Source organism: Myotis daubentonii, chromosome 5 (assembly GCF_963259705.1).
Source record: "Myotis daubentonii chromosome 5, mMyoDau2.1, whole genome shotgun sequence".
NCBI classification, from domain to species: domain Eukaryota; kingdom Metazoa; phylum Chordata; class Mammalia; order Chiroptera; family Vespertilionidae; genus Myotis; species Myotis daubentonii.
The window spans coordinates 111,249,423-111,271,141 of NC_081844.1; the positions used below are offsets into that span (position 1 = coordinate 111,249,423).

The 21,719-nt window shown below is 56.9% G+C and overlaps 1 protein-coding gene across 15 annotated transcripts in view; it reads right to left on the bottom strand.

Moving 5' to 3' along the window:
* Nucleotides 1-427: 427 nt before the first annotated feature.
* Nucleotides 428-21,719, bottom strand: part of SUN1 (Sad1 and UNC84 domain containing 1) — a 41,165-nt gene continuing 19,873 nt past the window's right edge. For 4 of the 15 annotated variants that reach the window (XM_059699466.1, XM_059699479.1, XM_059699468.1 and 1 more), the window contains 20 exons: nt 20,883-21,052; nt 20,081-20,107; nt 19,813-19,977; nt 16,276-16,473; nt 15,271-15,351; nt 14,868-14,984; nt 13,691-13,789; nt 13,158-13,251; nt 12,092-12,150; nt 11,833-11,978; nt 10,972-11,211; nt 10,141-10,227; nt 9,197-9,240; nt 8,172-8,307; nt 7,290-7,544; nt 6,722-6,806; nt 4,832-4,947; nt 2,821-2,988; nt 2,435-2,527; nt 428-2,091 (listed from right to left, as the gene is read on the bottom strand). In XM_059699466.1, coding sequence (XP_059555449.1) covers nt 1,978-2,091; nt 2,435-2,527; nt 2,821-2,988; nt 4,832-4,947; nt 6,722-6,806; nt 7,290-7,544; nt 8,172-8,307; nt 9,197-9,240; nt 10,141-10,227; nt 10,972-11,211; nt 11,833-11,978; nt 12,092-12,150; nt 13,158-13,251; nt 13,691-13,789; nt 14,868-14,984; nt 15,271-15,351; nt 16,276-16,473; nt 19,813-19,977; nt 20,081-20,107; nt 20,883-21,052 — 2,494 coding nt within the window. In that variant the 3' untranslated portion in view covers nt 428-1,977. The remainder of the gene's footprint in view (nt 2,092-2,434; nt 2,528-2,820; nt 2,989-4,831; nt 4,948-6,721; nt 6,807-7,289; nt 7,545-8,171; nt 8,308-9,196; nt 9,241-10,140; nt 10,228-10,971; nt 11,212-11,832; nt 11,979-12,091; nt 12,151-13,157; nt 13,252-13,690; nt 13,790-14,867; nt 14,985-15,270; nt 15,352-16,275; nt 16,474-19,812; nt 19,978-20,080; nt 20,108-20,882; nt 21,053-21,719) is intronic. The other 11 variants (XM_059699469.1, XM_059699470.1, XM_059699472.1 and 8 more) reach the window with 11 other exon arrangements.

Sequence of the window (21,719 nt, forward strand, 5' to 3'; positions counted from 1 at the left end):
GAACCCGGGACCGTCAGTCCACAAGCCGGCGCCCTATCCACGGAGCCACACCAGCTGGGGCCAACGGAAACTTTTAAAGGGGGGGCGGGGGCGTGCGGGGCGGTCAGTACCCACAGGCGGGGCGGGCCTAGGCCTCGGGTTCGCGGAAAACCAGCGGACCCGGAGCGCCGCCCGCCCAGCACTTCACCGATGAGCCGAAGCCGGTTCGGGAAGCGGGCTCCGGCCACGCGTGTCGGTAACCAGACCCAGGACGGGAGCATCCCACCTCCTTCCTGCCGCCCTCCCTCCCGACCCGCGGGTGCCCTGCAGTCAGGGCCGGTGAAGCGGGTGAGCGCGAGGCCGTTGCATGAAATCCCGACAGACACACCCGGGAGAACATGCAAACCTAGTCGTCCCCCCACAGCTCCCCGGCAGAAACAAAGCAGACTGGCAAAGAAACAGGCTGTTTATTATTCATGTGAAGGATGTATGACATGCACTCTTAAAAATTAAAAACTCTTTATTAAACATTTCAATAGCATCTTAGTTTGGTGGCAGCAACAGGAGCACTACCAGACATGTGGGAAAGCATTTACAAAAATACACTGCACAAAGTCCTATCTTGCATCTTTAAAAATAAATATTCAAAATATTTCCACCCCAACTCCCAAATTTTTATATAGGAAATTCTGACTCATATATTTATCCTGTAATATAGGAAACATCTGTATACATTTTATCCAACTTAACTGTATAGGCAATAGCTCCTTTTCTAAGAGGGGGGGAAAAAAGCTACCTAGTTTTTGTGTTATTTGAGGACTATTGCGCAATATACATAAAACTCCAGAAAACCTGTCAGCACCATCATTTTATCTTTTTCGAAAATACAACGTTTATGGTACACCAAGAAACTGTCTTAACCCAATAAAACTTTAAGGTAAAACATCTGTAACAGCTTACGTGCTTTGGGATATCTCATTCATAGAGTCTGCTCAGTGTTAAATAGCCTCAGTGTTAAATATTGTGACCACAAAGGGGAGGAGAATGGCAAACAGCTTAAGAAAAGGCTGGAGGACAGTCTGGGATGTGGTGGCTTCGTGCACGGGCCACGCAGCACCATCTCCTGCGACGCCACCAGTGGGTAAGAACAGCCTCTGGGTGGCGTGGAGCCTGTTAGTGTTGCTTGTGCAGAGCTGGAAAGAAGCCCGAACCCACAGGATGGGAGGCCGTCGTTCCCGTTCATGCGGGAAGGGGAGCCTGCGGAGACCCGAGCCCCACTTCTGTGTGTGGACACCTAGACGTCCTGGTCCCATTCAGACCCACACCAGCCACGCGAGGTGACTCTCCCGTGTTCCTGCCAGGTATTCGTACACCACGCTCTGACTCTGAGACTCTGTCGTGGAGCAAGCTAAGCAGAAACACACAAATTCATCACTTCCCCACCCGGGGACGTGAGACGACGACTCAGTAAAGCACAATCCCACCCGAAAGGAAAGGAGTTTGGAACGGAAGTTTGGTGACACTGACTTTTCCCCTGAAAGAACTGAGTGCTGAAAAGATAAAATAGGTAGCTGCCCCCAAGTCCTTGAAAAGGGCCAGTGATCGGCTAAGTGTAGAAGCTTCAAGAACACGTCAAACCTTTCAATATCATTTGCTTTGTTCCTGATGTCAAGAAAATAAGGAATATAAACAGCTTTATGTTTAAAAACAAATCCCCCAAACAAAGTGTCTTTGTGAACCATACATTCAAATTAAGTTCTGAGATCACCTGTGGCTAACGGGTCTCCTCCCTAAACCCAAGCCCTCAACACGCAGCTTCCCATAGAACAGCAAGGGGTGGCACAACAGTCATTGCTAATTCCCGTGTCCTGCTGGCAGTCAGCAGCGTTTATTGAACAGGGGACGTCACATGTCCCACGCCCTTGCTCACGAAGGGAAGGCCCCGTGTCTCGGGCTGCCCCGTATGTACAGAATGTACAGCAGCAGTGAGGAGCGCGTCTACTTGACAGGGTCTCCGTGCACTCTGAACCGATAGAGACATGTGTATTCAGGGTGGCCCCAGTTAGAAAAAATCCGAAGTTCCACTATTTGGAAAGCTCTTTCAGGTCTTTTCTGAAATCAAAGGAGAGAAGAAAACTCACTTACTTGGTATTAACACTCCGAGCCCAAGCACACGGCCTGAGGCTCCCGAGAGGAGCCAGGCTGGGAACAGGCCCTGCGCCATCTCACAGGCACAGCTCGGGGGGGGGCCGAGAACCCGCCGTGAGCACAGACTTGGCTTCTGTGAGGACACACTGACGGGAGCGAAGCATGCACTGCAGAGGCTCATTCCGGGAGAGGGGAGCCCCGCTCCCTTCCCGAGGCTGAGTCATGCACTCTGGCAGCTTGCTCACGGCAGCAGGGCCTGCGGACTCGGGCCCGGGGCTGGGGACCAGTGTGTGTGGCAGGTGCTCACCGGGACGGGGAAGGTCTGGAGCGACTCCCCCTCTTGGTCGAACATGAACTGTCCCAGCAGCTGCCCTTCCTCTTGATACTCATTTTCTAGTCCCTGAAAGCAAAACCAGACGGTCACCGGATCGTGGAAATGACACCGGCGGACAGCATCTCTCCCGCAGGAGCGGGGGGAACCCGTCTCCATCACTGCGGAGACCAGGGCCCTGCGAGGCTGCCACCCGGGCCTTTCGTTCAGGGCTTTCGCAACTCCTCGCCGGGGAGGGAGGTGTTCCTCCATCACTGAGACCTGACTTTCTCTCCGCTGGGCCCACGCTGCCTGCAACGCTCCAGAGGAAAGTGGGCAGGGAGGAGGGCACCTCTGGGGCCCCCGGGTGCAAGCACACTCACATAGACGGAGAAGTCCTTGGGGGCGCTGGTGATGTTGCCCGTGGGCGACAGCGTCTTTGGTATGTGCTCTAGGGTGAAGCTGGTTGGGTGGATCTCCATCGACAGCCGCACCACCAGGTACCCCTGTGAGCCTTTGAATGCCCAGCAGTTCCCTGGATAGATGTCAGGCTGGGGAAAGGCAAAATACTAACACTTAATAGCTGGGCAAGCGCTTAACCATTCATAAAGCAGAAGCAGGAAGAGGAAAGACTGATACCATTGAAATAAAAACAAAAGCATTTTTCATGGTAAAAAAATTACCATCAGCAAAATCAAAAGACAACCTGGGGAAGAGGGTCTGCCTCCCACAGGTGAGTGCGTTCTACGGGGCTCACATGGCCAGAACCAAAGGGAAAATGCGTGAGACGCACCACGTAGGCCACACGGAGTGTCAATGTCCCCGACCACAAGGAGGTCCAGCCCACACAGGACTGGAAGCCAAGTCTATGTGGCAGGTGTCCCGGTGGCTCACCTAGCAGACTACCATCATCCCAAGGTGGGCGCCTGTGCTGACGCTGAGGGACGCGCACGCTCACACACTGTGCACTGGCCAAGCTCAGGAAGCCCAGCCGGCAGGCACATCGGTCTCTGATCCACATGCCACTTCCATCCGGAGACACTGGCAAGGGTACAAGACGACTGGCCACAGGACACAGGCGGCAAGAGTACTTTCCACAGCAGAGGAGGGCCCTGCCCTGGTGCCAGCTGCTCTGTGGTGCAGCCCAGACCAGGAGGGAGGGAGGGGCAGGACGGTACGACACGAGGAAAAGATACTCATTCTCGGTTCTTTGTGCCCCCTCTGCTCGCCCTGTGAGAAGGGGCCTGGCCCTGAGTACTCGTTGCCGTCCGAAGGAGCGGCCACCCCAAGGCCACGCTCTGACCCCCTGCAGCCCTCGGTGCGCGTGCCTGTGGGTTTCTGCAGGTGCCGGTGTGGCTGCCCTGTGAGCTGTGGCTTCGCTCCTCAGAGGTGTGGGCTGAGCCCGGGGCGCCCTGCCCCTGGGAGGGAGCTCACCCCCCACCAGCTGTCCCTGCGAAGGCCCACAGTCCTGCCTGCGAGCAGCCGCCACTGCTGCTGCCCCGGCACAGCCGGCACCCGCCCTCCTCCCGGGCAGGCACGGCTTGCGCTTGCCCCACACGTCTGTCATGCAGAGGACAGCTGCCTCCTGACCACCAGGGCTCACGCTGAGACCCAGGCCAGCACGACGGCACAGGGCAGACCGTGCCTGAGGCCGCGCAGAGCTGAGGTACGCGGATGGGCGACCCTGTGGCCCAGGGCCTGGCGAGGGCTGCGGATCGAGCAGCAGCATGACGCAGGTCAGACAGCAGCGGCACCGCGGACAGGGGAGTGTCAGGGCAGAGCCAGGGCCAGCACTGCCCGTGAACAGCACTCCCTCGCCGCTCAGCTCCTTCCCGAGCTCTTGCAGGCCGAGCGTGTGGTTCTAAGTGAAAGGCCGCGATCATGTGAATGTTTCGTGTTAAAAAATAATTTAAATTTTCTTCCAAAAACATTACGATGTAAGGCAGCAGTTTAGTCCTGAGGCCAAACGACCGTATCTGATGCTTTACACTCGTCATCATGCAGCCTTGAAATCTGGGACCCGTGTGGGAGGGAGGCCCGGGAAGGCAGCGCACGCCCAGAACTGCAGGGCCCGTGTGTGCGAGCCGCCTGCGGGTGCTCACCCCGCTCTCTCAGGCACGAGCAGGCACAGCTGACTCGCACAGTGGGCCCTGCAGCTCACACCTCAGACAAGATGGGGCGGAGTTACAAGCCAGCCTTGGGGCGAGGGGACAAGAGGGGCCGGGGGTGCTGGCCCGCATGTGTCCGCTGTGTGAAAACACACTGACTGAAGACAGACGAGGGCACACACTCCTGTATGTACCTACACCTTCACAAAAAGCTAAACAGACATTACAGAGTTGGTCACAACAGGCCCCCCCGACGATGCCAGCCGCCAAACACACGGAGCCTCACCTGGATCACGACGCGGGGCGACTGGGAGAAGTACCACAGCGGGATGCCAAACAGGCTGATGAGCGCCGTCTTGGTCTCATGCGTCTCCGAGCAGCGAGTGCTCAGGATGCTGCCCCCTGGAAGCAGGGGCCTGTGTCAGGGTCTGCGCCCGCCTCCGGAAGAGTCGGCCAGCCCCGCAGGGAGGAGCAGGCCTTGGTACTCTAGGTCAGCCCCCACCTCAGCCCCACTTGGTCCAAGTCCAGTGCTAGGAGGTGCCTGCTTTTAGCTGCGCTGTGTGCACCTGCCAACATGGGAGGCCCTTAAACATGGCTGCTCCCCACCCGCCCGCACCCCTTGGGACAGCAACTCTGAATAAACTTTTGTTCATGGTTTTTTAAAAAATCCTCACACAAGGATGTTTCTATTGACTTTAGAGAGAGGAAGGGGAAGGAGAGAAACATCAATGTGAGAAAAATGGGTTGTGCCTCCTGTACCCACCCTAACCCCAATCGGGGATCGAACCCACAACCTAGGCATGGGCCCTGACCGGGAATCAAACCCACAACCTTCCAGTGCGCGGGACAACACTCCAACCAACGGAGCCACACCAGCCAGGCTGCTCATGGTTTTAAAAGAACAATAGGAATCCAATCAGGCCCCGCTGCTACCTGGCCCGTGAGGGTTAGAGGGCTGACTTAAAGGCCCACGGCCAGCTGCTGGGGGGTTGGGGGGATACGCTGCCGGGGGGTTGGGGGGATACGCTGCCGGGATGAGGCAAACTAAACAGGTGGCCAGAGTGTAAGATCACCACCCCCCTGCAGACTCCAACCCTTCCACACACCACAGCGCGTTAAGAACCAACTCTTCTCCAGGAAAATCTGTAATTCCCGAATGTTACATATCCAGAAACCCGCGATGCTCTGTAAAACGTAGGGTGGCAAAACCTCCCCGCTGACCGGACGTGAAGTCATTCAGCCCCTCTCTCTCATGTCCTATGAGCAGCCACGATTTCTTCACAGAAACGTTCCCGTGTGTGACCCAATGTCACAGAGATCAGGTGACAGAAGGCGTGTACGTGGACCCAACCCTTCCCCGAGCCACAGTCTGATTTCTCAAGTCCATCGGCCTGAGATCTCGGTCCAGAGCCTGCAGGCAGGCGGCACGCTGCCCTAACAGACCACACTTGCCTTATTCCTTGAGGAAACCCGCCCTCTCTCCACTGGTTTGCTGCATTTCTATGCCTGAGGACCTGTCCCTGGGGACTGTGGTCCCGGCAGGAGGCAGGCGCTGGAGGGAGTCTCGCCAAGTTCCGGAAGGAACCCGCATCCACACCGCGAGCACAGCCTCCTGGGAGACGTGGGAAGAAACTGCCTGCGTCCCGTGACCTCTGTGCAGGTCGCCTCGGCGACCACCACAGAAACAGGCCACAGCACAGTGAGTGTCCCTCTGGTGCTGCCTTCAATTCGTAAAAAAGCGCCCTGGCCATTGCGGGTTCCATCCCGGTTGGGGTGCGTGCGGGAGGCAACCAACCGATGTTTCTCTCATTCGGATGTTCTCTCTCCCCCCTTCCCTCTCTCTCTCAAAAAACAATAAAAACGTACCAAGCGAGGACACACAACAAGCACGTACCACCTGCGGCGTTTACACACACACTGCACGACACTCAAGACCACAGCAACCACCCACCCACCGTGCGGGGACCTGAGAGCTGGAAGAGCCCTAGAGCCGTGGAAAGGCCCCCCACTGAGATTAGCTGACGGCCTCACCACAGCGCTGTGCGCGGGGAGACCAACTGGCCAGGAGGATCCCCGACAGCCCGAGTGAGTCCTGGTGCTGGACGGGGAGTGGCAGCCCCTTCGGCTGCACCTGCCAGCAGGCGGCCTCGGGCAGTCACCAGAGGTGCTCACTCACCACCAGACTCCAGGGCGAAGTCCACCATGCCGGTCTTGTCCTGGGAATACAGCTTGAGCGCGTTGTTCACGATGACGCGAGCTTGCTGGGCGGAGGCAGCGCGGGAGGGGACCCAACCCAGGGGAGGGGAGACAAGGCTACGTGTTAGCGGCGGGCGCGGAGCCTGCGTTTCAGGGAGAGCACGGGCAGGGAGCTATGTTGCGGATGAAGGCATGGGGATGTCTGGGAAATCCAAACTGCAGCCTGCACCCGGCGGGGCCACGCGAAGGGCGTGGGAGGGCGCCCACCCTGCCCACAGGGCTCCCACCGCCCCAGCCCCTGGCACACAGAGTGGTGGCCACGGAGGTTCAGAGCAGGCACTGCGGCCTGGTTCCGCGATGGGAGACACTGATCCTCAGGTGTGCGGCTCCAGGCAGCCAGACTCTGGGACAGAGGTGAGCAGAGTAGTCCTCCCAGCAGCAGGGCCACCTGGGCGCCCACCTCTCACCTCCCTGGCTGGCACCTGCCCTGGCACCACCTGCCCGGCACTCATCGCCCTCGCCAGTCCCCTCCCTCCCTCCCCACCTACCGCTTCTGTGATCCCAGAAGTCCCCTCCGAGGTCACCGCGGCCATGATAGCTTCAGAGGTTGGCCCCTGTCTTGTCACAGAAATGTGGTGGGTGATGTTCTTCAGTATCTGCAGCTCCAGCTCTCGCAGCAGAGCCTGCAGGTCGGCCTTGCTGACGAACCGCGCCGACAGCTTCTGCAGCAGCCAGTCCAGGGAGCCGTCCTGCTGGTCGTTGGAAAGCAGGAGCCTGACGGTCTCTCGGACTTGGGCATCGACCTAATAAAATCACGAGGACAGACGAGAAATGACGCGGCTCTGTATGCCCCGCCCCTTAGATACGATGGCAGTGTCCCCCAGCTCTTCAGGTCCATCATGGAAATGCTGCACAACCCCCAAACCCCTTTCATGTTTTTATTGACTTCAGAGGAAGGGAGAGACAGAAACATCCATGATGAGCGAGAACCATGGATCGGCCGCCCCCTGCACGCCCCCCCCCCCCCCCCCCGGGATCGAGCGCCCAACCCTGAGCGGAAATCAAACCGTGGACGCCTGTTCCATAGGCTGCGCCGAGCCACTGAGCCACGCCGGCCGGGTGACCCCCCGGTTAAATGTAAGAACCCCAGACAGGCTGGAGCAGATCAGAGAACACGTGTGGGAGGGACGCGGCGTAAGCGGGGCCTGTGCCTCGGGCGGAGGAGGAGACGCCGCCGTGTCCAGCCTGGCCCACCCAGCACTGAGGCCCCCGGGTGAGGGCACAGAGCACTTTAAATGTAACTGTTTCCAGAAACGCCCACAGGCACGACTGCTCCGCACACTTCCGTGCCGAACGGGGCCCGGGCAGCAGCGGGAGCAGGTGCTCCACACTCCACGACCCGGGAGAGACTAGGCTCAGAGGAGGCTCACCTTCCCGAGGACCGTGCGGGCCTCCTCACAGCTGCTCCTCAGAGGCCGCCAGGCCGCCATGTCTGACCGCAGGCGCTCCAGCTCGCGCTCCAGCTGCGCCACCATGGACAGCAGGCGCTGCTCCTGCCCGGGCGCGCTGGCGGTTGGGGTGGGGGGAGGACAGGCTCGGTGAACTCGGGAGAAGTGCGGCCCCAGACACAGTGGGTGACGTCAGCCTGCGCCTCATGCACAGGAGCTCCACACACTCAGGCCGGGTCCCTGAGGGTCCCCCTCGCCCAAGGGTGCACCTGCCCCACGTGTGCTGATGGGGGCGACCGCCAGACACAGACACACAGCACACGGGTCCAGCCCGGCCGCCAGCCAGATAGACACACAGACACACCACAGACACACAGACACACACACACAGACACAGACACAGACACACACACACAGACACACACACACAGACACACAGCACACGGGTCCAGCCCGACCGCAGGCCAGACACAGCAGCCCGAGGGGACAGGGTCCCCAGTTGAGCCTCAGGAATCACTGAGCAACGAAGGGTGAAGTACTGTATTTAGACAACCTGGAGGGCGGGGGAGGGCTGGCTGTAGAGGGGTGCACGGGGCGCAGTGAGGAGCCCAGGACCTGCTGAGGCACCAGGCTGTTTGGGCAGCAGAGGGACGGCTAGAAGGGCGGGAGCCCTGCTCTGAGGGGCCGGCTGCAGTGTGGTGCAAAGGCCGTTTCACACGCAGGCCCTGCCCATAGGACAAGGGCTGAGCTTCAATGCCCACGTGCCAGAGATCTCCAGGCACCGCGCCCCCGTACTGTGACATGAGCCTGGGTTTATCTGTGCCCCGAGGGTGGCCCTCCAAGCACTCCAGGTCAAAGGGGTGCCCTGCCCTTGGGGTGCTGTGAGGAGAGCAGCAGACCCAACAGGCCCTTCCCAGGAAGACACACAGCTCTGTGTTCCTCCGGAGCTCGTCACCCCAGGGGGCAGCCCCACGACACGACGAACCTGGCGCCTCTGAGCCTCCTACCTCTCTGTCCTCAGCTTGGTCTGCTCCAATTCCTTCTGGATGGCCTAGAAGGTACGAGAAACCATCTGTTTTCACGATGCCATGCTGGCTTTTCATGAAGCCACCCATGCGGTGAACTACACACACCTAAGTAGCGTAAAGCCACAGGTCTGCCTGGGTGCCTCCCCTACAGCCCCAGCCCAGGCTGCCGGCTGGAGGGGAGGGTTTGCTTTCAGACACTGAGAGAGAAGCAGTCACACAGGAGCAGCTGGTGCATGTCCCACAGCCGCGGCTCCGGACCAGCCCAGGGCCCTGGCGGTCACCTCCATGGCAGCACAGGACAGGAACGCCCACGCCCACGCCAAGGAGGGTGGCAGGGTCTGCTCAAAGCGCAGGCGCGGGCTCTGTGCCAGGCGGACAGGCCTTCTCGCAGCCTCAGGCCCAGGAGACAGGTGAGCCCTGCCTCCGCAGCAGGACTTCTCCCACCTGCTGGGCGGGCCTCACCGCTCTGACTCCGTCGTGGCTGTGCCCTGCCTCCCCCTGGGTCAGCTGACAGCCTCCTGTTATGTCCTGCTCTGTGCCAGCCCAGCGCCTGGCCTCGGTCCTCTGTCTCCATCAGCATCTGAGACACAGACTTTCCCTCCAGAAACTGACTTCTCGTCTGCACACAAGGTGCCTCTGGAGGTGGCTGTGACAAACGGGAGGCGCAGACTCGGCCGGCCCCTGGCGTCTGCAGCCCTGACCGATCCCTGGGTGCAGGCCTCCCCTAGAAAGACACCTCGGACCATGAGCTGGACATGCTCATGAAGCATCACGGCCACACACGGAACCTCCCAGGGAAACCCTGGAGCCGGCAGCAGACGCCCCGAAAGGGCACTTCCAAGGCCGGGGCGTGCGAACACCGGCCCTCGTGGCTCTCACGTGGGAGAGCACGTTGCCGAGGCCACAGCGACGAGAAGGAGTACCTCCACCTTTCCCGCCAGCTTCCCCAGAAGGTCCTCCACGTCTGAGATGCGCGAGAACTGCTCGTGGTGGGCGGTCACCGAGTCGGCCTTGGAGAGAAATGAGGACAAATGGTAGAGAAAGGTAAGCGACAAATCAACAAAACCCTGGCGTGTTATTTCCACACAAAAGACCCGAGTATGGAGAGCGTCTGGTCACCACGTGGCAGAGCACCTGGAAGGCTCACCACCCACCAACCAGGCTCTCGTCTCCACCGCCGCCGGAGACCAGAGACCGTGCCGGCAGCTCAGGAGAAAAGACACCCACGTGGCTGCCTCTGACAAGCTGGGGTTCCCTCTGGGGTCACCGTGACCAGTGCTCAGGCAAACGTCGGAGGTGGCCAAGAACAGAGGGCCAAGCGTACTGAGCCAACCAGACTTAGATCTCGACTCCAGAGAGACGGGCCCTGCCTTTTCTACATGTCATTTTCTTCTTTAAAGAGAAAGCAAAAGAGCCATATGCACGAGGGGCGGCCTGCTGGCCACCCTCTTGTGTGGGAGCTCCCTGTGACGAGCGTCCGTGCCGGGAGAGCACTCGGGCCTCAGCGAGATGCTCGGGGGACCCGGGCTCTGGGTGGGACTCTGAGCTGTGACCAGTACTGCTGCCCCCCCCCGCCCCCCTCCCCCCTGGAGCCACGCCCGCTGCGCACATGTCTAATGACTTGGTGTCCTCAGGGAAGAGCCGCCAGCCCACCCTCCGCACACTGATGCCGACGCCCTAAGGTCCAAAAGGAAGAGCAGGGCCAGGCCCACGCTGTGTCCTCCCGACCACGGCCCCAGAGGGAAATGCCTCACCTGGGAGCCCAGCAGCCCACTGGCTCCAAGGTCCTTCAAGTGCTGCCCCACCATGCTTGTCACCAGGGAGGACACCCCGGCACCCCCGTCGTCCATCTGGTCCACCCGCACTTGCAGCTTCTGGAGCGAAGCTGTCAGTTCTCGAAGCTTCTCGTCGCGGCTCTGACACTGTCCGGACAGAGAGGTCACCTGCCTCTCCACCTCACTCATCCAACGCCAGGGCGACGGCTCCGCAGCACCCTAAAGTAGGAAGGGGACGTTCCCACAACAACGCGAGTGAGACATCAAACCGGCATCAGGTAACCTCACTACTGGGCAGGCCAAAGCCAAAAGCAGAGCCCTGGCCGGGGTGGCTGTGGCTGGGGTCACCCTGTGCACCAAGGTGTCGCCACTTCATTCACGGCCGAGGCACGTGCCAGGTTTCGGGATCCACCCAGTAGGGGGTGTGCGGGAGGCAGCCCATCGATGTGTCACTCTCTTTCTCTCTCCCTTCCTCTCTCTCTAAAAATCAAAAAATCTTTAACAACCCCCCCCCCAAAAGCTCCAAGACAGAATATTACAGCAAAATGTCAACTATAACGCACACAGATACATGAAAGGAAACTATGCAAACATGCCCGTTAGTGGAGTCCCCACATGGCAAGCTAGTGGTGGTGTTCGCTTTCCTCTCTGTGCTTTCTGTATTTTCCGAGCAATGAGCACTCTATTCTTCAAGTTAAATTAACTGGATTAGGAGGTTACTTTACAGATGCATTATCTGTACTATTTCAGAGCATTTAAGGAGCTTGATATTTAAAAGTATTTCTTAAAACAGGGCTCCCCTGCACCTGCAATGCCAGGTGAGGGCTTTTAATTGGTTACCTCTGGAGGCTGGCTCAGGTGAGAAGTCTCAGGTGTGAACATGTCTTTGGGGTCATCCACTCTCTGTGTTCTGAGGGTGTGTGTCCAGTTGAACACAGGCAGGAGGGAGAGGAAGCCGCCCTGGCCTCGTAAGGAAAGGCCGGCACCTTGAAGGAGAGAAAACCACGCGGTCGGCCCAGGCACACCCGCCTCCCACAAAGGGCACTGATGCCAACGCTCAGGAAGCACCTCCCGATGTGGGTAGTCACAGCTTACTCACCGAGCAGGAGGAGCAGTGGGATGAGCAAGATGAGAAACTTGCAAATATCCCGAAGGCACCTAGGAACCCGGAAAACATTTGCCGTGAGGAAGCACAAGGCAGGGTCCCCGTTCACTTGACCTCTCCAGGTGACACCTCCCGCTGCCCCCGAGTCCCTGAGGAGCCCACAGAAATGCAGTTAGTTTCCCCACCAGTGTGTCTCCACTACAGGAGCCCGGCCTCTAAGGGGTGGCTTGGGCCCACGTCAACCATCACACACGGGCCACGCTGGGAGCACGGCGGGGGGAGGGGGCTGGCGGGAAGGGGGGGCGCCTCGCTCATGGGCCCCCAGGTAACCTGGGCCGTGGGAGCTGCCCCAGCACTGACAGGGCCTCTTCCCTCAGTGACCCTCCCGTAAGAACATGAAAGCATTTCGTAAAACATGAAATGACACGTGAACGTAGGGCTTTAACATACCATACTACAAGACTATAAGTATAAACTAAATCATTATAAAACAATAAATCAAATGATGTCCTACAATTAGCACAAAATCAGTTTGTTTGTTTTTTGTTAATCCTCACCCAAGGATATTTTCCCATTGATCTTCTAAAGCAGTGGTTTTCAACCTGTGGGTCGCGACCCCTTTGGCGGTCGAACGACCCTTTCACAGGGGTCGCCTAAGGCCATCCTGCATATCAGATATTTACATGACGATTCCTCACAGTAGCAACATGACAGTTATGAAGCAGCAACGAAAATAATTTTATGGTTGGGTCACACCATGAGGAGCTGTATTTAAAGGGCCAGAAGGTTGAGAACCACTGTTTTAGAGAGACTAGAAGAGAGAGGGGAAGACAGAGAGAAACATCCATGTGAAAGAAACACATCGATGGGTTGCCTCCTGCGGGCACCCTGACAGGGCCCAGGCCAGGGAGGAGCCTGCAAGCAAGGTACATGCCCTTGACCGGAATCGAACCTGGGACCCTTCAGCCCACAGGCTGAAGCTCCATCCACTGAGCCACACTGGCTAGGGCTCAAAATCAGTTCTTTAAAACACACAGCGGGTGTGATGTCAGGTCCTTACCTTGTAAGAAGAAACACGTTCAGCCAAGAAATCAAAGTCACCAACTGGTACCATCCGCTCCCCAGCCACCAGAACAGCCCAGAGGCTGCTGTCCCTGAAAGAGGGCACACAGACCGTCTCGGGGAGTGCTCTCGGGAAAGCCAGGCTCCTAAGCGAACCGTTCAGTGACAGCCAAGCTGGGAGCACCGGGAAACTGACGGACAGACGGACAGTTCAGGAGCAGGTATGTTAAGGGGTGCTGGTCAGCACAGCAGGAATCCACACGCTCCAACATGGACAGCAGAGGCTGCAGCCACACAGAGTGCTCATCAGCACACCAGACACGACTGGGAGGGGACCCAGAGCATGCATCTCAGTTACGGCCGAACCAGGCGGCCAGACACAGGACAGAGCCCATGCACCAAGCCCAGAAGGAAGCTCGCCACAGGGGAGCAAGCACGGGCCAGGCGGGGGTGTCCGTGGGTTAGGGGAGTCGTTCACTGCCGTGTTAGCCGCCCAGCCCGGGAGAGTGAGCCCAGAGCCAGCATAACCACCTGGAGCCGCCGCGGCCAACCAGAGGGCCGACCACACGGCCTGCGACACAGACCGCCCTGCAGCGCCGATCCTCCACAGCGCCCGCTCCGCGACGTGACCTGCGGCAGACAGACGCGTGCGGGGCACACTCACACACAAGCCCCCCAGCACCCGCTCGCCACAGCGACCACACGGCAGAAAACACCTGCTGGTCTGATTTTACCCCAATTCTCCCCTGAGGAACTCGACTCCCTTCTCAAGAAAAACAAAAACAAAGCATCGAAGCAAGACACTGACATGAACTCAGGAGAGGCTGCTGTGTGAACGCCTCCCTCCCTCCTGCCCGCGGGCGCAGACGGGACGCCCGCCCGGGAGGCCATGGCGGGGCAGCTGCGCACAGACTGGCGGCGGTGTCTGCCGGCCTCACACGGACAGAGGTACGCAAAACCCCGCAGACACCCGTTAGCACGCTCAGCTGAGACAGGACCACTCGGGACCAGATGGAAACCAACGGGCCACCGCTTCCCAGTGGGAGGGCTCTGGAGCACAGCGGCACGGGGTGCGAGCAGCACACACACAGCGCCATGTCACAGTGCACATCCCGCACGACACAGCTCCAAAGCCATCCTGCTTCGTTTTTAAGTGATTGTTGAGTTATCCACTCCTATTAGCACGTGTGTGCCGACTCCTGAAACTATTACGTAATTCCAACACGGCCGATATGCAAAGAAATATGGTTTAAGAGGGTTTTAAAAGTCGACTGTTTTATGTTTATTAATTAACAGTTGACAACTATTTTCGAAGCTCAGCTTTAAAAAAAAAAAAAAAAAAAAAAGCTGCCCTAAAAAGGTGCCCCTTTACCAAGAAACTTACAGCTACAAACCGGAGACCCCGAACTCCACGGGCACCTCCCTGCTGCCCGGGGCGGGGCAGACGGCCGTCGTTGAGCAGGATGCGTTCCCACACCAGCCTCTGCTAACCCTTTCATTAAACCTCAAGTAAGTTCTTTTTTCATTCATTTAATTCATACTAAATACACTTACAAATACGCTTTCAAGAGAGAGAGTCTCCATACTTTAAACCAAAGTTAGCTCAAATCCTGTCTTTTTTTAATGGGCATCTGGATCCCAAATGTGGACAAGGACCAACAGGCATTTGTGGAGAACATGACAAGAATGGAGCAGAGTGAGAGACAACCTGCACGAGACAGGATGGGCCGCGTGGTCCCTGCTGCCCTCTCTGTCCTGGAGGACCACAGGGAGGTGGCTGTGTGGGTTTCGAGGTGCTCCGTGCCCGTCCCCCGATAATCATCGCCTGCGGGTGGTGGTGACAAGCAGTTAATGTGCAAACCCTGTCCATTCGAAAACTGTGCACAACAATGGCAGTTTGAAAAAATGAGGAAACTCGATTATGAAAAAGAGAAAAGACAAAGCCAATGAAGCTGGTGGCATGAGCTTCTATCGTTAAGGATTCAGCAGCAGCTCTGGCCGCCCCCACCCCCGCCAGGGAGGCGCGAGTTCACGGAGTGATGCCCCGTGTCAGGGGCCTGCGTGTGACCTGGGGCTCACCCGAGAGCAGGTGCGGGACGGGCCATACTTACACGACTCCCCATTTACACTGAGGCCTCCGTCCTCTCTGAGAAACTCTGTTACTGTCCTCCTCCCACAGGGATCGGAACGAGCTGCAACACACGCAGAAGAGGCTTAGAGAGCTCCGCGTTCCAGCGCCTCCTCGGCCCAGGAGCCGGGCAGGCAGAGCACACGTGCGCCACCGGCTCAGCACAGCTGGGGGCTCGCTCAGGCAGGAGCACAGGAGACAGGAAGAGAGTTTCAGGCCCCCTAGCTAAACAGTGCGCCCACCAACACAATGCACAGGGGCCGCCTAAATGCATCCAAACATCGTTCTAAATGCCATTCAAATAAGTTGTTTTTGCTTTAAAAGAGAATCAGAAACTGAGCATATTAAATTTTTATTTAAAAGGTGGCTTAAAGCCCTGGCCGTGTGGCTCAGGTGGTTGGAGCGTCCTCCCGTACACCCAAAGGGTGGGGATTCGATTCCAAGCCAGGGCACATGCCAGGCAACTGATGGATGTCCCCCCCTCTCTCTCCTCCCCACTGCCCCTCTCTCTAAAAACGAAAATAAATCCGTAAGCATATCCTCGCATGAGGATTTTTAAAAAGTGACTTAAGCCCTAGCCAGCTTGGCTCAGTGGATAGAGCATTAACCTGCGGACTGAAGGGTCCCAGGTTCGATTCCGGCCAAGGGCATGTGCCTGGGTTACAGGCTTGATCCCCGGAAGGGGCGTGCAGGAGGCAGCCGATCAATGATTCTCTCTCATCATTGATGTTTCTCTCTCTCTTTCTCCCTTCCTCTCTGAAATCAATAAAGAAATATATTTTTTTAAAAGTGACTTAAAAATGTTTAAACACTGGTCAACTGTCAGAAAACGGAGCCACACACAAAAGACAGGAAGCCCTCCGCCAGCTCCCAGAGGAAAGCCTGAGCCCGTGCGAGCAGCAGCGTGAGCGCCACGCGGGAAAGGAGCGCTGTCTCCACCTCGAAAGCATTATTTGGTGGAAAAAAGAGAAAAAACGTATTGAAGTACCTTGTGAGTCATGGCTTTCTGACTTATAGCTTTCTGATTCACGATCTTTTGATTCATAGCTTTTCAATTTGGAATTTTCTGATTCATAATTGAGCTTCATTAAAACCACTTGAAAAAGTTGCACTAAGAATGATGAAAAGGATGACGAAGTGTACGTGGCCAGCCACAGAATCCTATCCACGTAGAGAGACGCACCGCCTATCAAAAAACCGTGGACACAGTTAATTGCCTCCCACAAAGCCAGCATTTCCTCCCCGACAATCAGAGCCAAACCATTCGCGTCAAGCAAACCAGAATCGCTTTGTAAATGGACACCAGACAACACCTGGGGAAGGTGACAACAAGGGCACTGCCGGGAGTGGACCGCCACCCTGACGAGGCGGAGCTGCCGCCACGAGTCTCTCTCTGGCCATCTTCACACGAGACCCCGTCTGAGCTCACCTCACCCACTGCTGCTCACACACATGCTCCTCCTGCACTGCCGCCTGGAGGACGGATGCCAGGGGAGGCCAGCGCACCTCCCAGGTCCTTGCCACAGCACTCGAGGGGCCCAGACAGAGGCGCTGTGCACTCACGGAGCCGCTGCACCAGGCCTTGTCGCACAGCGCGCCTCCATCAGCGCCTGGGCTCCAGGACACACGGTGGGACCCTGACACGTTCCCTCTGTGGCCCTAACATGCGTGGGGGGGTACGCTAAAGGTTCAGTTGCTAGAAACCTTTATTCCTGGAAAAGCTTCTTCACGTCACTGAGGGTGGGTGAGCACCTGCCCCACCGGGCGAGCGCACCGCCCACTGGAGACCACCCGGTCTGCGAGGAGGCGCTCTGAACCTCGGCTCACACTGCCCTGTGCAGAAAAGCCTTAGCGACTCAGACGACGGGCAGGAGGCAGCGGGCTGGGGGGGAGGGGGTTGGAGTCATTTTAAAAAAGTAAAAGTAGCCGAACCGGTGTGGCTCAGTGGAGAGAGCGTCGGCCTGCGGACTGGGGGGTCCCGGGTTCGATTCCGGTCAAGGGCATGTACCTGGGTTGCGGGCACATCCCCACTGGGGGGCGTGCAGGAGGCAGCTGGTCGATGTTTCTCTCTCATCGATGTTTCTAACTCTCTATCCCTCTCCTTTCTTCTCTGTGGAAAATCAATAAAATATATTTTTTAAAAAAGGAAGTAAAATTAAAAAAAATAAATAAATAAAAATAGAGCTTTTTTGCAAACGGCTTTGTGAAGCAGTCGACCCCGGGGGCTGGCACTTCTCTAAGAGCCTGTTACGCTGCCTGCACTCTGAACAGAGGCTGGAAAGCAGAGCCATTTATTAAGAGGTAACGCAGGGTCAGGCCCCCGATAAAAAAACACCAAAGTCCCAATTTCCACCCATCAGACTGAAAAATGTTTAAAGTATGAAAATATGAAGAACTGGCAAGTCTCTGGGCTGAGACCCTCCTAGAGCCGCAGGGGGACAGTGACCGGGTCAGTGGGATCCCGGGACGGCACCTGCAGGCAAGATGCCCGCGGCCAGCCCCGAGCTCCATCACCCATTGTCTTCACTATCAGAGAATGTAAACAAGGAGCCCGGATGCTGGTGAACCTTGAGCCCTGGCAAGGGCCAGAGCTATGCACTGATTGTTTAGTCCAGACAATGGGGCTCAAGCTATTTCCTGACCAAACAGTCTCAGAGTAAATCCTTCTAATATTTACCGACCTTTAAGATAGTCTGTCTGTTACTGCAATTACCGGTGTAAGGCCTAGATGTGTATCCAAAATTAAATAAAAGGTTGGCAAGGCTTGGGCACAAAGGGACGTCCTTTCCCTTGCATTGGGCTTTCCGCCTGGCCCCCAATATTTCCAAATTATTATTTTTCTTGTCTTGTCTGTCATTTACGCGCGGCCCTTCTCCAGATCCCGAACCCTGAACCAGGCAGGACGTGGACACACAGCACAGCTGAGCCTCAGTGTGGCAGCCTGCAGGGTGGGGACAGGCAGTGCTGCCAGGAGGCCAGGACACTGGGGCAGAGCCCACAGCAGAGGGAGTGCTTGGCGATGCGGGCTCCACATGGCCTACCCAGGTTCGATGCGTCGCCATGTTAGAAAGGAAGTCCTCCTGTTCATCTACCCTCACCTCCCCTTTCTGCTTTCCTATTGTGTCCCTAACGCCACAGCAGACAGAACCACAAGCATCAGCAGCTGTGACAAGACCTCTGAGTCCTGGTACCATCGTCCATTATGTCCACAGTCACCTGAGAAATGTTAACTGAGCACACTCATGCTCAAACACAGCCCTACTCTCCTGGCACCTTCTGTCCCTACCTGGTCACCTGCCGGGTGTGGCCTCCAGCCCTGCAGGCTGACCAACACTGAGCACACAGGAGCAAGGACTCGGAAGCGAGGTGATGCAGTTTCAGCCCAGGGCTCCCCAGCCTCCCACGAGCATGGGAGCAGGGACCACAGGCAGGAAGTCGGGGGGCGGGGGGTGGAGGACCGGAGCCAGCAGGGGCATCTCAGCCACACGACAGAACCTGGAGGGAGGCCTGCAGCTCTGGGGCAGGAGGCAGCCCTGCAGCCCGGCCTGCGGAGGCCATGGAAGTTCCAACAGTCGCATAGCTCCAGAGCCCCCCCCAGGGCCTGCATGCTCCAGCACTTGCTGCCGGTGCCGTGGCTGCCCGCGGGGACAGGAAGTGAAGCTGCCACCCCAACAGGCCAGGGCTGAGCTGTCCCCGAAATGAAGCTCCCTCGATCACGAATCTGGAGACTAGGGACTGCGCCCTCCCTCCTGCTGGCATGAGCCCCTCCGGCGGGAGGCAAGGCGCCCCGTGGAGCTGCTCCGTGGGTGCACGTGTGTCTGAAAGTGACCGCACAGTCCCAGCAGCTTCATCTAAGTGCAACTTTATAGACTTTCAGACACTCCCAGGGCAGAAACACTAACCACATGAAATGTAAGTTGATGGCCTGACTGGCGTGGCTCAATGGTTGAGCGTCAGCCCATGAACCAGGAGGTCTTGGGTTTGATTCCTGGTCAGGGCACACGCCTGGGTTGCGGGCTCAATCCCCAGTGTGGGGTGTGCAGGAGGCAGGTGATCAATGACTCTATCTCTTTCCTCCTCTCCCTTCCTCTCTGAAATCAATAAAAAAATATATATATATATATATATTTTAATATATTTTATTGATTTTCTACAGAGAGGAAGGGAGAGAGAGTTAGAAACATTGGTTAGCTGCCTCCTGCACATCTCCTACTGGGGATGTGCCCACAACCAAGGTACATGCCCTTGACCGGAATCAAACCTGGGACCTTTCAGTCTGCAGGCCGACGCTCTATCCACTGAGCCAAACCGGTTTTGGCCAAAATATATTTTTAAATAAACGTAAGTTGAAAGAGGATAAGAAGGAGCACAGCTACTTTTTGGTGCATTTCTTAAACTTTTATAGGATAATTTTGAGTTCAAGTCTACGACAGAAAAAGTGCAGATGCTGAGGCCTGTGATGGCAGGTTTGTAAGAGGGGACGTGGAACCTTTTCCTACCTCTTAAACAAGTGAGCGGGACTTACGTTTCTGACTCCTGTCCCTCGAGTAGACCCTGGAGGAGGCGCCGTGCGTGGGGAGCGTGTCCTGGCGCTCGGACAGCAGGGTGCAGGCCCTGCAGGTGTAGCCGTTGCTCCAGGCTGCATCTGCGGCCACCTTGCCATTTCCCTGAACGACAGCTTTATTTCCACCTGAGGGTTTCAAAAAGCAGAGGGGGCCTGCTGCTCACAACCTGTGGACCCTCACTCACACTCTATCTTAAAACGAAGGGCAGAAAAAGGACTGAGTCATTACCTTTAAGATCTCCATCATCATCAAGACCTAAAACACACACATTTTTGCAATTGAGCTCAAATGATCAGAACAGAGCAAAACCCACTCCAAAAAGGAAAGGTTACAGTGGTTAATGACTCAGCGTTATGGCGCTGGTCAAGATTTACTTCCTGACACGCCTAACGTCAATGGCAATTTCTCCAATACATACACACCGTCTTCTGACGGCGGTGGAAGGACATTGACGAAAACGCAGGCATGCACCCACATGCGCACACTGCCGGTGCTAAGGACGCAGCATGCAGGCAGGACTTGCGGGACCAGCCGTTTCTCAGACACGGTAACCCCCCCCGCCCCACCCCCCACCCCCCGCTCGCTGCCTCACTCCCTGGAACAGCCCAGGCCTTCTGTCCCTGAGGCCGGCCAGGGCATGGAGGGGACGCCGCACGGTCTGCGCCCATCAGAGCTGCCGCCCGCAGCCTGCCATTCCTGGCAGGAGTGGGGTCGCCCAATGGCTGCCTTCAGTCAAGTCAGCTCAGTCACTGTGTCCACTCTGGGTGCTGTCCAATGGCTCACAAACGGCCTGCCCACTGCCGAGGCCGAGGGAGCCTGAGCTCACTGCTCACGGACGGCCAGTGACCACAAGGACGCGCTTGACCAGCGGCTCTCCGCCTGCTACCTGACCAGCCGACGGTGACGTCCTATGCGGCTTCCCGTGTGGGCTTTCTGAGCCTGAGGAAGATCTGACCTCACGGGGCTCCACTGGCCATTACCTCCCTCCGTCCCGAACAGTCTGAGCAGTAATCACACGCAGACAACTCACCCCAGAAGTGGTCCACTTTGGTCTGTTCTCGGATCAGAGACTCGTCCAGCACGGGCGGCCGTAGACAGGCCGCGCCCTGCAGACCGCTGCTCTGGCCAGCAGCAACGTGCCTCGAGGGGCGGTTTACACTAAAAGCCAGTTTGCTCGCACTGCTGTGCTGCTTTGCTGTTCTAAAAAGAAAGGAGTAAGGAGTAAGTTCATAGACTTTTTCTTGTAAATACAAAAGGATTATATTTCACACACACAAAACCTTTGAGAATAAACACAGCATTTAAAAATTAAAAAATATATATATTTTTATTGATTTCAGAGAGGAAGGGAGAGGAAGAGACAGAAACATCAATGATGAGAGAGAATCATCGATCGGCTGCCTCTTGCATGTCCCACTCTGGGGATCGAGTCCGCAACCCGGCATGTGCTGTGACTGGGAATGGAACAGTGACCTCCTGGTTCATGGGTCCATGTGCAACCACTGAGCCACGCGGCCGGGCTACACAATGCATTTCTAAGGCAGCATCTCTGTACATCTCTCTGCTGTAATGAAACACCCACTGATCTGGAAACGGAGTCCTAAGCTGGGGTCCAAGAGCTCCTTCTAAAACTGTCGTGGTTAAAACTTAAAATAACCTCGTATAAAAACAGCCTAAATATAAAAATAAAAAAGCATATGATTTCTAAGTCTACCCCCCCCTTCCTTTTTAAACCAAGTGACCACACACTCGCACACCCCATTCCACTCCTCAGTCACCAGGAAAGACATTAAGTCCGGCAAGCAGAGGCTGTAATCTAAAAGAACCCCCATTCCCCGTGGGCACAAGTGACAAAGGTGAAGGCCTT